Source organism: Lycium barbarum, chromosome 2, assembly GCF_019175385.1.
Source record: "Lycium barbarum isolate Lr01 chromosome 2, ASM1917538v2, whole genome shotgun sequence".
In the NCBI taxonomy this organism is placed as follows: domain Eukaryota; kingdom Viridiplantae; phylum Streptophyta; class Magnoliopsida; order Solanales; family Solanaceae; genus Lycium; species Lycium barbarum.
The window spans coordinates 147,131,268-147,145,918 of record NC_083338.1 but is presented as its reverse complement, the minus strand read 5'-3'; the positions used below and the strand labels follow the sequence as shown (position 1 = coordinate 147,145,918).

Sequence of the window (14,651 nt, the reverse complement as noted above, 5' to 3'; positions counted from 1 at the left end):
CATCTAAGTAGCTGTGTCCAGGTAGATCTACTATGATCATCTACCATGGTTAAAAAATAGCGGTATCCATCATGTGTGGGTGTATGATAAGGACCCCATAGGTCAACATGTAGGATTTAAAAAAATTTGGTAGATGCAGTAGTACTGTCTTAGAAAGGCATTCTAGCTTGCCTTGCCATGGGACATATGGCTCACGTGAAAGGTTGTTTAGAAGAGAAGCTTACAGGTATAGTGTGGATGCTCCTCATCTTTACAAAAGGTACTTGGCCCAGTCTACTGTGCCATAAATGTTCAATGTCATCATAATGAGATGCAGACAAAGAGGAAAAACTAACAGAAGCAGTATTAGAAAAAGAAGTAAGCACATGACTAACAGAAGTAGAATTAGAATTGGAAGCAAACATAGGACAGACTTCTTTATTACATGGTGGTGAGTATTTTACAACAGAAGATGGTGAAGTCCTGTCACTTCTGATCAAAGAACCATCAGAGTTAACAAAAGAAAAACCATTACAACTATTAGATGTAGCATTGAGACTGTTACCAGAAGAAGCCAAGGAACAGTTGTGACACCTTGGGCATAAGAAATATAAACCATTCTTGGCTCTACCAAGTTCCAGAGGGCTCTTCAAAGAAGGGCCCTGCAACAAACAAGAGTAGACATTAAAGCTAACTATGCCTTTGAGTTACAAAGCCAAGCAGTGAACAGAAATCAAATTGAATTTCAAACTAGGGACAAACAAGACCTTATACAACGTTAAAGATGGATTCAAAAAGGCATCCCCAATCTCAGTTACTTTGACCTTATAGCCATACGGTAGGGTCACTAGGAAAGGATATAGTAAAAGTCTAATGTTTCTCAGGTTAGCTTTGGTAAAGGTCATGTGGTGAGTTGCTCCTGAGTCTATGATCCATGAGCCAGCAGTTAATCTAGAGCATTTACAAGAAAGATCACCAATTTCATTAATGGAAGAGTAACAAGCAAGTATACCTGCTAGATTTACAGCACCACCACTATTGAGCATGTTATCTGCTTCTGTTGTGCTATTCCCATTTCCATGCCCAACTTGAAGAGTTCCCAGCAGGTTCAGCAACTGAGTATATTGCTCTTTTGACAAGTTCACTAGCTTCCTAGACTAAGAAAGTTCCCCATACAGATTGCCCTCACTATCAGAAGAATGGACATTAGCTGCAGCACCATTACTCCTTCCTTTTGTGAATTTGGAATTATTTGGATAACCATGCAACTTATAACACCTCTCCTTTGTGTGACCAGTTCTTTTACAGTAATCACAGAACAAGTTTGACCTGCCTTGTGGGTGAGGATTAGCATTCCTACTACCTCCAGAAAAATTACTAGAACTAGGACTTCCTCTGTATGTATTTCTACTGGAACCAGAACTAGATGCACCTGCATTTCCCTTGTAGGAGTTGTAATCAGTCTTAAAACCAGATACATTTAGTGAGGTTGACTCTAAAGCACTATGGTTTGATGGCTTTATTTCCCTTTGCTTCTCTTCTTGAAACAGTATAGAAAAAGCTTGTGCCATGCTAGGAAGGGGATTCAACATCAAAATGTTTCCCCTTATGGTAGTGTACATCTCATTTAATCCCATGAGAAAATGTATGAGCCTTCTATCTTGTTCAACCTTGACCAATTTGATCTTACCACCACATGTACATACACAGGTGCACTGAGCATTAGTGTCAATTGTGTTCATTTCCTCCCACAATTTCTTCATTTTGTTGTAATAACCAGTGATATCCAAGGTTCCTTGAACTAAATCATTTATCTCCTTTTGTAGTTGGCACAACCATTAGTTTGATCATACCTATCCTCTAGTTCTTCCCATAACTCCTTAGCATTATTGACATATTGGAGACTATCTCTCAATTCAGAGGACAGTGAGTTCAAAATCCACGAGGTGACCATGTCATCACACCTCTCCCATTGCGTGTAATTAGGATCCTCTAAATCTGGTTTTCTAATTTTGCCATTGATAAAACCTGTTTTACTTTTAACTGATAAAGCTCTAAGAACAGCTCTTCTCCATGACCTATAGCCAGTGCCATCGAAAATTGCAGGTAACAAAGTGGATCCTGCAATTTCAGATGGATGCATGTATAGAGGACTGGTGATATCCACACCATCAGTAGTAGTTGCAGAGGTGGAGTTGTTCATTTGTGTTGTAGTGTTTGGAAGATCAATCATGATTATTTGAGAGAAATGAAGAATATGTGTGTCTCAACGATCCTAAGGAAGAATGAATATGCGATTTCCAGAAAGCAGCTAATTGTGGTTTAAAAAATTGTGATGCTAAGTAAAAATAGCAATCTAAACAGAAAAGAAAACCGCTAATTCGATCGTCAATCACAATTTCCCAAACAAAACGAATACGAACCCTAATTTCACCAAAAACCAAAATCGAATGAGAAATTAATCAATTACTTACGAATCTCATCAGTGCGGAATGAAATTAGATCGAGCTGTGCTCTGATACCATGTCGAGAAGTAGCAATAAAACAAGGAAAGTTGGTGATTCCATTAATGGAACTCGAAGCTAAGGTGAGAGATGGAAGAAAACAGTTATGGAAACCATGAACTGGGGAGAGTATTTTGTGGAATCAATTCATTGATTTGTGAGAAGTTAGTATCTAATACAATTCGTGTGTGTATATATACACAATGCAAAAATATCTAGAATCAATAACTACCTAACCGGCTTTGCCTGCCACGTGGACTACTTAATAACAAACTAGACTTGATAACAAAACTAATTTAACTAAACCAACTTAATACAAGATATAATTAATTAATGACAAATAATCTCAACAAGAAGCATGCATAAGAAGGAAATATATTTGACTTTCATATTAAATTGTATAACAGTACTCCTCCCGTTGTCACCCTAGTCAATTTTTTTTATCACATAATAAGTGTCATCTTAAGAAATCAAGACATAAATTGACTAGTTTTTTTTCAATTCTACCCTTAGGCAATAAAGTAACATCTAAATGATGATTGGAAAAGTCACATAGTAACTTAGTATTGTTGGAATCCCAGTGTCAAAAGGTTTACTTTTTGTGCATGCTCCAATCAAAAGGTAAAAGTAATTTATTTTTATTATATTTATAGGAGTAATTTGGTAAACTTCACATTTCATTATAGGTTTCTTAATATGCGTGTTTTTGATCAAGATGACACTTATTATGAGACGGATGGAGTACTTTTTAATCATCCGATATATAAAACTCGTTCGAAACAATATCTCTATATCCGCAAGGTAAGATAAGGTTTGTGTCGTTCGAAACGGTATCTCTATATCCGCAGATAAGGTCCGTGTACATAATATTATCTCTAGAATCCACTTGTGAAATTAAACTAGATGGGTCATTATAGTTGTTTTTTTTTTTTTACTTGAAATGGTAAGTTAAAATGTGTTTTGAGTTTGTGAATAATGTGCTCCAAGTATTATTTTAACTGAGTTACAGAGTGAAAGTTTTGACGTGATACTTTTCACTTTTAACTGGTCTCTTGATCATTAAATTATCTACTGGAAAGTTCCCTAAATGTAACTCTCAGCTCCTGACTTTTTTACCGCTATATTGTCTACTTAGACCATCTCCTTTATTGTTGTTAGATTAGGTCAATTTGTTTACACATAAAAACTCCCAAGTCCTCGGTAATATTGACAAGATACTTGAATGTTTATAGTAACCAAAAAAAAAAAAAAAAAAAGAACCATTGTGTAATTTCAAAAGCTTCACCATATCCGTATATAAAAGAAAAGAATCCCACTATTTCACTCCAGAACAAAGATTTCTCTTTTTCCCTCTTTACTCTCTTAACTCACTCTCTCTCTCTCTCTCAAAAATCAAATCTTTGTCTTCTTTCAAAGTACTTTAATTTGTTCCTTAAAAGAACACCTCCTTTATTCACCTGAACAAAAGCCCCACAAAAAGAGAAGAAAAAAAAAACTTCACAAAATGTCTTCAGAAATGGGTGACAATAGACGTCCGGCAAGACTACCGGCGCCGGTGAACGGAACACGACCATCGGAACCTGAGAACTTGCCATGTCCACGTTGTGATTCAACAAACACAAAGTTCTGTTATTACAACAACTATAATCTTTCTCAGCCTCGTCACTTTTGTAAGTCATGCCGTCGTTATTGGACACGTGGAGGTACCTTACGTAACGTCCCCGTAGGTGGTGGCACACGTAAGAACTCCCACAAACGCCCCCGCACCACAACCAACTTGGGTCAAGCATCCGGGTCGGTCCAGGCAACCGGGTCGGGTCAAGGTTCGGTTTCGTTGATGGGTTGTGAAGTGAACTTGAATGAGTCAGTGCAAGAGGGGGTGAATAATGGGGCTTCGTTTACTTCTTTGTTGACGGGTCCTGTAGGGGGTGGTGGGTTTGGGCCATTAGGTGGATTTGGGCTCGGGCTAGGTGGGTTTGGGCTTGGGAATCTTGATTGGCCCATGGAGCAAGTAGGAGGGAATGCAGGGGACGGTGGTGATAATGACAAGTGGCAGATGAGTAACGGTGAGATTGAAGGTGGTGCTGGCGGTGATGATGATGATTGTTTTGGTGGTTGGCCTGATCTTGCTATATCAGCACCAGGGACCAGTCTTAAATGAAGTACTTACTAAGTAGAAATAATAATAATATTATTATTATGTACGTACTTTAATAGTTTCATGGAAGAAATCGAAAAAAAGGAGGTGTTTGTTCTCTTTTGCCTTTTTGTTTCTTATCTCTTTATTTAACTTCAATGGTCTGTCTTTTTGCAAGTTTCTGGGGTGCATGGATTGGTTTGGCTGTAGGAATCTACTTAAAACATATTGTAGGCAAGGCTATTTTTGCTTGGTGGGCAAGTGTCTTTGGTTTTTTTTTTTTTTTTTTTTTTGTGTAAATGTATTTGGGGGTCTTCCTTTTTCTCTTTGACAGAAATAGGTGCAACTTTCATGAAATGAACAATATATTTTCTTTGTTGCTTCCATGAATGTTATCGTCCATGTCTTTGGTTAAATTTTTAAATTTAATCCTTTTATCCTTATAAATTACTAATGTTTGTTCTTTACTCTATTATTGTCCATGTCGTCTTGTTGTTTCTTTGTCCTCCTTCCATGGTCTATTAAGTTGCAAAATGTGCGGTACTTTTGAGGATTTTACTTTTTTCTTTCATTTGCTATTGGCCTCGGGGCTTTGATTGGGGATTCCTCTATTTTGTTTTCTACTTATATGTTTAAACGCCTGCAAAAAATATGTTCTTACAATCCTATTATCTAAAGTATATGTAGAATTGTAGGTTTGTTAGGGAGAAAGAGGGGCCTGGAATTTCAGAAGTTCTTTTTTTTCCAGTTCTGAAGGGGGCCCTTCCCCTTTCCTTTGACCCGTGTTACACAATTGTCTAATGTGAACTTTAAAAACTCCTGATAATCTGACATATTTTTTGGGTTAAGTGTTGAATGTTTGAACGGGAACTCCATGTTTTGCGTAAGTTTAGAACTATGAGGTTTATGTTCTAATCTTGGTAAAAGCTAAAATACTACGTGACTTGTTTTCATTTGTTGATCAAACCTTGGTTGATAAAATTATTTGATACTTGTGCTGATGAATGTTTCCATTTGTTAAAACCGTGGTTGATAGGATTATTGGGTATTTGTGTTGGTGTTAGTTTAATTTCCTTTTGTTCAAACCTTAGTTGATAGAATTACGTATGTGATACTTGTGCTGGCTAATGGTGATTGATAAAATTAATCAAGGTGCACAACTGTCCACCACATCATGGTTATAAAAACCATGCATGTCTTATCGTGTATAAACTTTTATCATAGCGAAAAAAATTGGTATATTTTATAGCATTATGATTTCCGATTTGAAGTGAGACGATTATACATGATTCATCACTCTTGGCTCCTATTTAAAAAGAGTGTTTGCTTAGTCATATGCATATTCTTTAAGAAAATATTAATAACTTGTAGATAAAAATAGATAATTTGATTAAATTACTCTTAATTAAATAAGTATTGAATTTGGTTACTTTACACTTAATGAGGACAAATTTTAAAAAATAAGATTAATTTGTTCTTAATTTATTAAGGAAACACTCTTTTTTAATGAAAAAATAAAGGCTTTGTGAATATTTTTTTTAACCGGAGAGAGTACGTAAATATATGAACAAAATAATTACAGGAATTTAATGTTCGATATTTTTATATACAAGATTAATTTTTATCCTAGCTCTGCCCATGCTGGTAGGACTGATGAATGTCACCAATGAAAGCTTAGGACAGGAGGATTAGGTTTTCACAGTATGTTAAGAAAAAGCCACCAAAGGGACGGCGGCGCATTTGCTTTGAATGAAGCGTCAGCCGAGGTTGATATGCACCACCGACAGTGGCCGATATTATGGAATTGATTCCCAATCCCAACCCAAGGGGTAGGGTCCAAAGAATTTGTACCTTTTGCATGTCACTTTTCCACGTTGTCTCCTTTATTACCATTAATAAAATGACTTGACTGCATAATTTGGCCAACATAGGATGTGTACTACTATTATACTGCTATTGTATAAGCTTTATATACGTTAGTTGTACTTGGTTCCACACTACATCTCATGGTTAAGTCGCCTTATTAGGCTATGCATGCATGCTTTTGTAATCTCTACGGAGAGATTAAGCTAGAATTTTGAGTTTATGAGTTTTATATTCTAAAAAAGAAAATTATTGAGTTGTTGATAAACTATTTGTACATATTAAGTAGAGTTTTTAACGTAAGTATAGAATATACGCTAAAGTTATTGAATTCGGCCGACGCCATAAGTGAAATGCTAGCTCCGCCCCTGTGGTTATGCAAATTAACTCCCTACAATTCATGGAACAAAATTATTAAACCTCGAAACTAGTTTAGAGGTAGATTGAGAACTTTGAGTTGATGAACTTTGTATTGTAACAAAAGTAATCTATTGGTTTTTGATAAATTATCTATACATAATAAGTAACTTTTTTAAAAAACAAATGCAAAATTTTGGCGAAAACTATTAAGGTTTTGTCAAAACCGTAACTAGAATAATAGCTCTGTCCCGAAGGTAATTTAGGTGGTGGAAATATGCCCTTGATAATGGTAGACAATTTTATCCATCAAACTTGTTTTACTTGTTAGTTTCCTTAGTTCTCTTCTTTATAAATCGACTTTTAAAAGTGTTTTAACAAAATAAGTTAGCAAGATGGTAAATATATCCAAGCCTAACTAGTGCATGCAAATTTTCCGTACCAATGACCCCTATATGAATGAATGCAATTTAGCATATATAATTTAAAATTTTAAAAATTATTTACTGATATATTATTCAAATTGAGAAACTGAGAACAATAAATGCAATCCAAAATGTTAGGATGGGAATGACCACTTAAACCATGTTAAGCTTTTATATCTATTTTGTTATGGAGATTTTTTTATTTTTTATTAATTGCCATTCAGGATTTGCACGCTTTGTTAGTCTGCACATAATTTTTTTTTTAAAGTGTTTTTATTACATACGGGTAGGGGAAGGGGAAAGGAAAATGGAGGAGGGGATTACAATGCGGGGATTCGAACCCTCACCAACAAGGTGAAAATTCAAATAGTCAACCAACTAAGCTACTAAGTCCCTACAGTCTACACATAATACTTTAATTGTATCGTAATTCATAAACATTTCTTGTTAGCCTACATATAATTTCTAATTATTTCGATCCCAACGCAACATTCGCCCATGTGCTCAGATAGTCTTTACTCCATGCAAAATGAATTCAACTTTTTTAATAGAATCCCATCAGCACCATTATATATTAGCTGTATGCAAAGAAGCATTCTGATTATGAGCTCAATGAACTTGTCCAAGTATGCAGCCCGGTTTTGTTTTAAATGATTACAAAAAATTGTAAATGTCAAAGTGATCGTTCCATGAGAAACAAAAATCATCTACTCTACAAAGAGTAACTCGTCTCAAAATCTTTCTTCAGTACTGCAAATGCAACAATGCAAGCATAACTTTCAAACATGAAATCGCTTTAATCTGTCAAATAAAGATCTAGTTGCTATAAAATGTGGCTTTAGAGCGATATCATAAGCATACAACGCGAATGGATTTCAATCATAAGCCAAGTGGTTCTATATATTCTTCAAATTGGAGCATTTCACAAGTTGACACAACACCAGATTCCAAAAGGCAGCAAACAAGAACATGTCTGTACCTATGGCTTTATACATATTCCTTTCCTTTCCCAACCCCGCCCCCTACCCGGAACAACTCGACAAACACGGGCGCATTCTTTCTCCACTTCACCTTTTCTCAAGCTTAGAATAGAAACACACATTACAAACTACTAGCAAATAGAAGTCTACATACCAAACTTCTTATTCATCTCTTAGCTGGGCTTAAAGAACCTGAGTTTAAGTCCATTATTGACCATACTCCAAATTCCTCCAATCGAAAAAGCCAAGCTAAAAGCAACACCTAACCATCCTAGGATCCAGTTGAAATACCAGTTAAAGCTGTACTTGGTAGGCTTCTTTATGAGGACCCACATGAAGCAAGGATAAGCAAACGTTACTGGAAGTGTGAGTCCTCCTAACAACCCTGCAAGACTCGACAGGAACGGAAGTGCCACTCCGATAAAGAACGAAACGAATCCGAAAAATATTCTGAAACCGGAACGGACCCAGATTGAGCATGGTCGGTTGGTACGGCTGGTGTATCCAGCTTCAAAACTGTCAAATGCTGGCATCGAGTAAATCTGGAAACTGCTCAAGCAGTTGAAAACGACTAAGAGAAATGTCATGGCGAGAAGTCCTCTTGGAATATCGTGAATGTGAAAGGCGTATAGGGCACTTAGCATTCCTCCCGATGGCATCTGTAAGGAATTAAGTAAGCAATCAAACCAGAAATAAGCCGGGTGGCGGATGCACATGCATACCAGGCTGCACCCAATACTTTCGATGCGGAGCATAAATTTATTTTATTTATAAAAATTCACTAAAATTGCAACAAATAGTAAGTCTGAACCCATATTTTTACAAATACAATGGGTTCAATACTAAGAACTTTAAAGATTGAACCCATAGAATTTATATCCTGGATCCGTCACTGGAAATAAGGAAAACATATATAGTCTGAAGTCTGGAGGGAAGGAGTCTACCGTTCTATAAAGGATATATGGCCCATGCAAACAAATGCAACAAGAAAAAAATCTGTGTGGATAGTAAAGTAGCAAGATTACTACTAATACACGTATCATAGTTTGGCAAAGCTTTCTCAAAGGCAAAAATGAGAAATATTTTACTGTCAAAATAATGTGACTGAATTCAATAGTTATTACAACCAATTCCTATTAGATTGGCGGAAATAACAGAAAGATAGCGATACTTACAAGGTTTCCATAAGCCCAGAAGCCTCCAATGGCAATAGGGAACAGGCACATGGCTATGAAGAAATAAGCAACTTTTGCTCCCTTCCAACTTGGCACATGAGCTGGGTGCTTGAAAGTTGATGGCATAGTTGCCTGAAAAATGAAACATAATAAAGTGGACATCTTTACAATTGCAAAAATGATGTGTCAACACACCCGGAAATGGAAAGAGAAAATTTACCTGAATTTCAAGAACTAAATTGTGTCCTCTAAAGGTAAATGCTATAATACCCATAGCATTCAAGACAGAAAAGAGAGAAGCTGTATAGGTAGGCAATGAAATGGGTTCGTATGAAATTGAAGGTGGTCTTGGTTGGCTTACAGAGAGGACCCACGCCATAGTGGCATATGTGATTGCTGTCACTGCTCCAACGAGGGAGAGTCCAGCGATGGAGTTCAGGTTCGGGAGTTGGGATAGAACAATGCAGAGGGAAGTGAAAACCAAATACCACTCAACAGTTGTTAAAGGATTCGATGAACAGAGCGGACCACAAACAATTTGAAAGAACATCTTCATGGTTTCACCTCCTACGAGAATCAAAGCTGTCGCAGTCCCTGCAGATAGGTAAACAGTAGGGAAGAGAGCAAGCCAAACCCCAAGTCTTTCACCTGAAAGTGCAAGTGAATACAATTTTGGCAATGTTAGAAAGCAAAGTGAAACTATGTTCATTTCCTTACGCTTAAATAACAAGTAGGATTTAAATAACTCTATCATCATTTCATACATCTCATCGGGATACCGTTTGACTGGTCACAGAGTCTAAGATATTCATTTGGACTTAAGTATTCTAATAGTGGCAGTGAATGAAAATACTCCCTCCGTCCCAATTTATGTGACACTCTTTTGTTTTTAGTCAATCACAAATAGAATGACACCTTTCTATATTTAGTAAAAATCTGACTTTATACTTGAATTTTATCCTCAATGAGATGATTTATAGCCACACAAATATCTATTGCTTATTTTAGACCACAAGTTTCAAAAGTCTTCATTTCATCCTAAGCTCCGTGGCTAGTCAAACACCTTCACATAAATTGGGACGGAAGGAGTAGTAAAAAAATGATTAAGAGAAAAACCTCACATAAAAGTTTAGAATATGAATAATTTAATGTTTTTGAGTTCGCGGAAGTTGTGGAAGTTGGATGGAAATGAAATGGTGTTAAACATTATGATGGTAAGGTTGTCATATAAATTGAAAGACATGGAGTTTGACGTATCGGATAAGTGAGGTTTGAGATGCTTAAATAGGATATAAATTGAGCAGAGATAACAGAACGAGATAATTAGATTGGGCAGGCAACTTTGAATAGTTGGTAGCTAAAAAATTTATTACTTGATTTTCTTACCAAAAGCTGCTTGCGCAAGTTCCACATATCTATTGTATCTCTTCCCGGGAACTGCTTCATGCAGCTGAACAAGGATCCATAAAGTATAGAGTTGCCAGAAATAAGCTATAGTTAAGGAAATTATTCCCCAGCTCCTGCATTCAGAAGGAAATATTACTGTTTCGATTCTCTCAAGAATATTATAGGAAAAATTTTGTAAGCACGGCATTTATTTGACAGACGTAGGCTATGACACTCCTAGCTCACTGCTTGAGTTTCACTAAGCTGTTAGCATGATAACGCTCTATGTTCCTTTCAGAAGACAAAAATTTAAGAGTCTCTGGTAAATGCTGGCGAAAGGTTAATAAAATGGAAATTTAAGGACATAGAATGGACGATCAGTTATTTAAGAGGTATACATCAGATCATAAAAGGAAATTTAGTTATTAAATTTACAATATCTCCTATCACTGAAGATGGAACATACGGTAACAAGGGCACAATAGTCCACTTGGTAGTTTCAGTAGCATTTAGAGATATTAGATCTTAAAGTCAAAATGATAGGTCAAAATCATCTAAAGCAATCATATTTGGGCCATCCCAAAAGTAAATTCACATAGCCAACAGAAAACAAACCTGCCTTAAAATTTCCGGGACCAACTGTTGACTAAATTGCAGTGCCAAGAATGTTACAAAAATATCAATTTTCTTATATTAAATGGTCTCGAAACTACATTAATTCCTTTTATACATTATTGTATCAAGATTTATTAAGATATGTACATGTAGTTGATTTTTAAAGTAAAAATATTTTTTGGTAAATGTACTGAACTTAAATCCTTTGATGCAGCATGGGACCATCTTTCTTAAATGACATGGAAATGCAAAAGGAAGATGGAATAAAGGTATAGGCACAAACCCAAGAATTGGTGCAGATATCTTTTTTTACTGATTTCATTTGAAATTTGAGAAAAGCAAGAAAAAGTAAGTCCAAAGAGACAGATATAGAAGATTTCTTGTTGGTCCACAAAACGATAATTTTCTTACATAGTAACAAATCAATAGATAGAGGGGTCCATTAATTCATCTTAAATGAGTGCACTATAGTCAATCAAGGTCCCCATTTTCAAAGACAACTGATATGCATTTAGAAAAGCAGTACTTATAGTTCAAAAAATAGCAGAAATATCAAGACTTTCGAGACTGAAGATTTGCTTTGAGAAAATGTATGAAACAAAAAAAAAATTCCCAACTCAAGTAAATCCCCCAATTAGCAAGAGAGAGTTCTTTAAACCAAGAAAAAAGAAGATTCATAGAAAAAAACAAACCAGAAGAAGCCTAAACTTTCCTGAAAGCAGTCAAAAGCTGGTAGCTTTGCAAGCAAATTCTAATGAAGTTCTTACATATAGATCATATAACTTTAAAGTCCCTAAAGAAATGAAAAAAGATACAAACTTTGACCATAACACTATCAACAATAGCAGTAACAAGCACCAAACAGATGGAAAAGAGATAGTAGTTCTTTAAACCAACAAAGCAGAAGCTTTATAGATACACCAGAATAAGCCCAAAAATTATTCTTGAAAAGCAGTCAAAAGACAGCTTTGCAAGCAAATTTGAATATAACCCTTACCATCATACTACAATAAATCCACAAAGAAATGTAAAAAGATCAAATCTTTAACAATAAAACTATTAACAATAGCAATAACAAGCACCAAACAAATTGAACAGAGATAGTTCTATAAACCAGCAAAATAGAAGCTTTATAGACACACCAGAATAAGCCCAACAAAATTGTTGAAAAAAGGAGGAAGCTTTGCAAGAAAATTCAAATATAACTCTTACCATATAGATCATATAACAATAACTTCCACAAAATAATGTAAAAAGATCCAAACTTTAACTATACCAGCATCAACCATGGCAATGACAAGAACCAAGTAGATTGAACAGAGATAGACAAACCAGAATAAGCCCAAAAATTGTTGTTGACAGAAGCCCAAAGCAAACAGCTTTTCAATCAAATTTGAATATTTTCAATCAAATTTGAATATAACTCTTACATATAGATCATATAACAATAAATTCCACAAAAAAAATGTAAAAAAGATCCAATCTTTAACCACAACAGCATCAATAATGGCGATAACAAGCACCAAGCAGATGGAACAGAGTAAAAGGACTACACATAAGCATTCATTATCAATAAATTGTTGTTGGAAGAAGTCCAAAGCAAGCAGCTTTGTAAGCAAATACTAATGTAATTCTTACAAATATCATTTTTTTGACAATGATAACATATATCATATAACAATAAATTCCAGAAAGAAATGCAAAAAAGATCCTATCTTTAACCACAACAGCATAAAAATGGCAAAAACAATCCCCAACTAGTTGGAACAGAGTAAAGGGTACTAACAATAAGACAAGAAATTTAACAAGATAAAAGCAATGGTAAGAATAACATCAAGAAAAGAAAGGGATGAGTAATAATACCATCCAAGAAAAGAGAAAGCAACAGGCAAAACCAAAGCTTGAAACCCAATACCAGCATTAAGATTATGAAAAGCAGCATAATGAGCATTGCCATTACGTGACTCAGTAATAGGAAGCCAAGCATCTTGAGGATTAAGCTTGGTCAAATGCCCAACTTCCTCTAAATAACCTTTCATATTAACTAACACCCTTTTCATTGGTGTACCAATAGGACTCAAAAATCTAGGTGAAATAAATGAAGTTGGTGTCCATGACTTAGCATCTTTAGATACACCACCAGTTGATGTATGTCCACCCCTTGGTGACCTTACACCTGATGGTGTTAGTATCTCAGGTGTTGATGCACGTGGTGTTGCTGGTATTGAAATTAGTTCAGTTTCTGGTCTTTCTTCCATCACTAACTCAATCAATCAAGAAATGGTTTTTTGTATGAGAAAAGGTGAATTATTCTTTGTGGGAAAATGAAAATGGACTAATGGGTACTTATTCGTTTGTTGTTTAGTTTGTGTTTGACACTGTTGTTGTCAGTGTAAGGAAGAAAAAAGGGGTTTGAAAGGAAAGAAGAATATATAGAGTGAGAGTGATAGTGTGTGATACTGAGAGCTGCACATGCAATGTGTGTGGGATTGTGTAGTAGTCAAGCTGAAGGTTGAATTATGGCCGTTGATGTGAATTAAGGCTTTGATTTTATGCAGCAATCTCGAGGAGGTTGGATACTCAGCGCTGGTTGTTTGGGGTGGTGCTAATGTGTGAATATAAATAAGTAAAGCTTTGATTCTTGGTGACAGTTTATGAACAGAGAAAGGAAAGTGAGTGAGTCTTGAGAGTGGAGAGTGTGAGACTGAACCAAGACTTGTTACAAATATTTAAAGGTTGAATTTCTTTTCTTTTTTTATCTTCACATGAAGCTTTTAGGTAGAATGTTAATCTTTATTTGACTACAACTTATATATATGTAGAAATCAAGTCAATATATATTTTTCAAGAGATGAAGGATGTAGTAATGATGAAGTGAAATGGTCATTGCTGCTAGCATGCTAGTAGGTAAGTGTTGAATTTGGACAAATGGTTAGAGAGATCAATGCAAATGTCAAAAGTGATGTTGAGTGTTGACACACATCAATCATATGAAAAAATTTATATTTTGCCGTTATGCTACTTTATCAATTTTATAAACCTTTTGGACCTTTAAATATAGAAAATTTTAGTGTTATAAGGAGTTCAAACTTTTCTCAAGTTTGACACTAATAAATGTAAATATTAACTCTGTGTCGCTATTTTTTTTTAATCATATAAATATGACTCACCACCAGCTGACCGCCTCTATAACACTTTTTAGGTGATGCTTCCTCGATCAATTAATAAAC

General features: G+C 35.4%; 2 protein-coding genes across 2 annotated transcripts; one reads left to right on the top strand and one right to left on the bottom strand.

Moving 5' to 3' along the window:
* Positions 1–3,755: 3,755 nt before the first annotated feature.
* On the top strand, positions 3,756–4,758 carry LOC132623489 (dof zinc finger protein DOF3.4-like). The gene has a single exon (XM_060338256.1). It carries the CDS (start codon positions 3,988–3,990, stop codon positions 4,642–4,644), a length of 657 nt encoding a protein of 218 aa, XP_060194239.1. The 5' UTR covers positions 3,756–3,987; the 3' UTR covers positions 4,645–4,758.
* Positions 4,759–7,991: 3,233 nt separating this feature from the next.
* LOC132627927 (lysine histidine transporter-like 8) lies at positions 7,992–14,191 on the bottom strand. Its single transcript, XM_060343541.1, has 5 exons — positions 13,285–14,191; positions 10,807–10,940; positions 9,641–10,068; positions 9,421–9,552; positions 7,992–8,904 (listed from the first exon to the last, which is right to left on the bottom strand). Exons 1-5 carry the CDS (start codon positions 13,677–13,679, stop codon positions 8,419–8,421), a joined length of 1,575 nt encoding a protein of 524 aa, XP_060199524.1. The 5' UTR covers positions 13,680–14,191; the 3' UTR covers positions 7,992–8,418.
* Between the last annotated feature and the right edge of the window lie 460 nt (positions 14,192–14,651).

Excerpts from the sequence above, each read along its gene's own strand:
- LOC132627927 (XM_060343541.1), bottom strand. The coding sequence starts at position 13,679 with ATGGAAGAAAGACCAGAAACTGAACTAATTTCAATACCAGCAACACCA. Across the intron at positions 10,941-13,284 it reads GCTTTCTCTTTTCTTGGATG|GAGCTGGGGAATAATTTCCT; the intron begins GTATTATTACTC and ends TTCTGAATGCAG. Across the intron at positions 8,905-9,420 it reads TCTGGGCTTATGGAAACCTT|ATGCCATCGGGAGGAATGCT; the intron begins GTAAGTATCGCT and ends AATTCCTTACAG.
- LOC132623489 (XM_060338256.1), top strand. The coding sequence starts at position 3,988 with ATGTCTTCAGAAATGGGTGACAATAGACGTCCGGCAAGACTACCGGCG.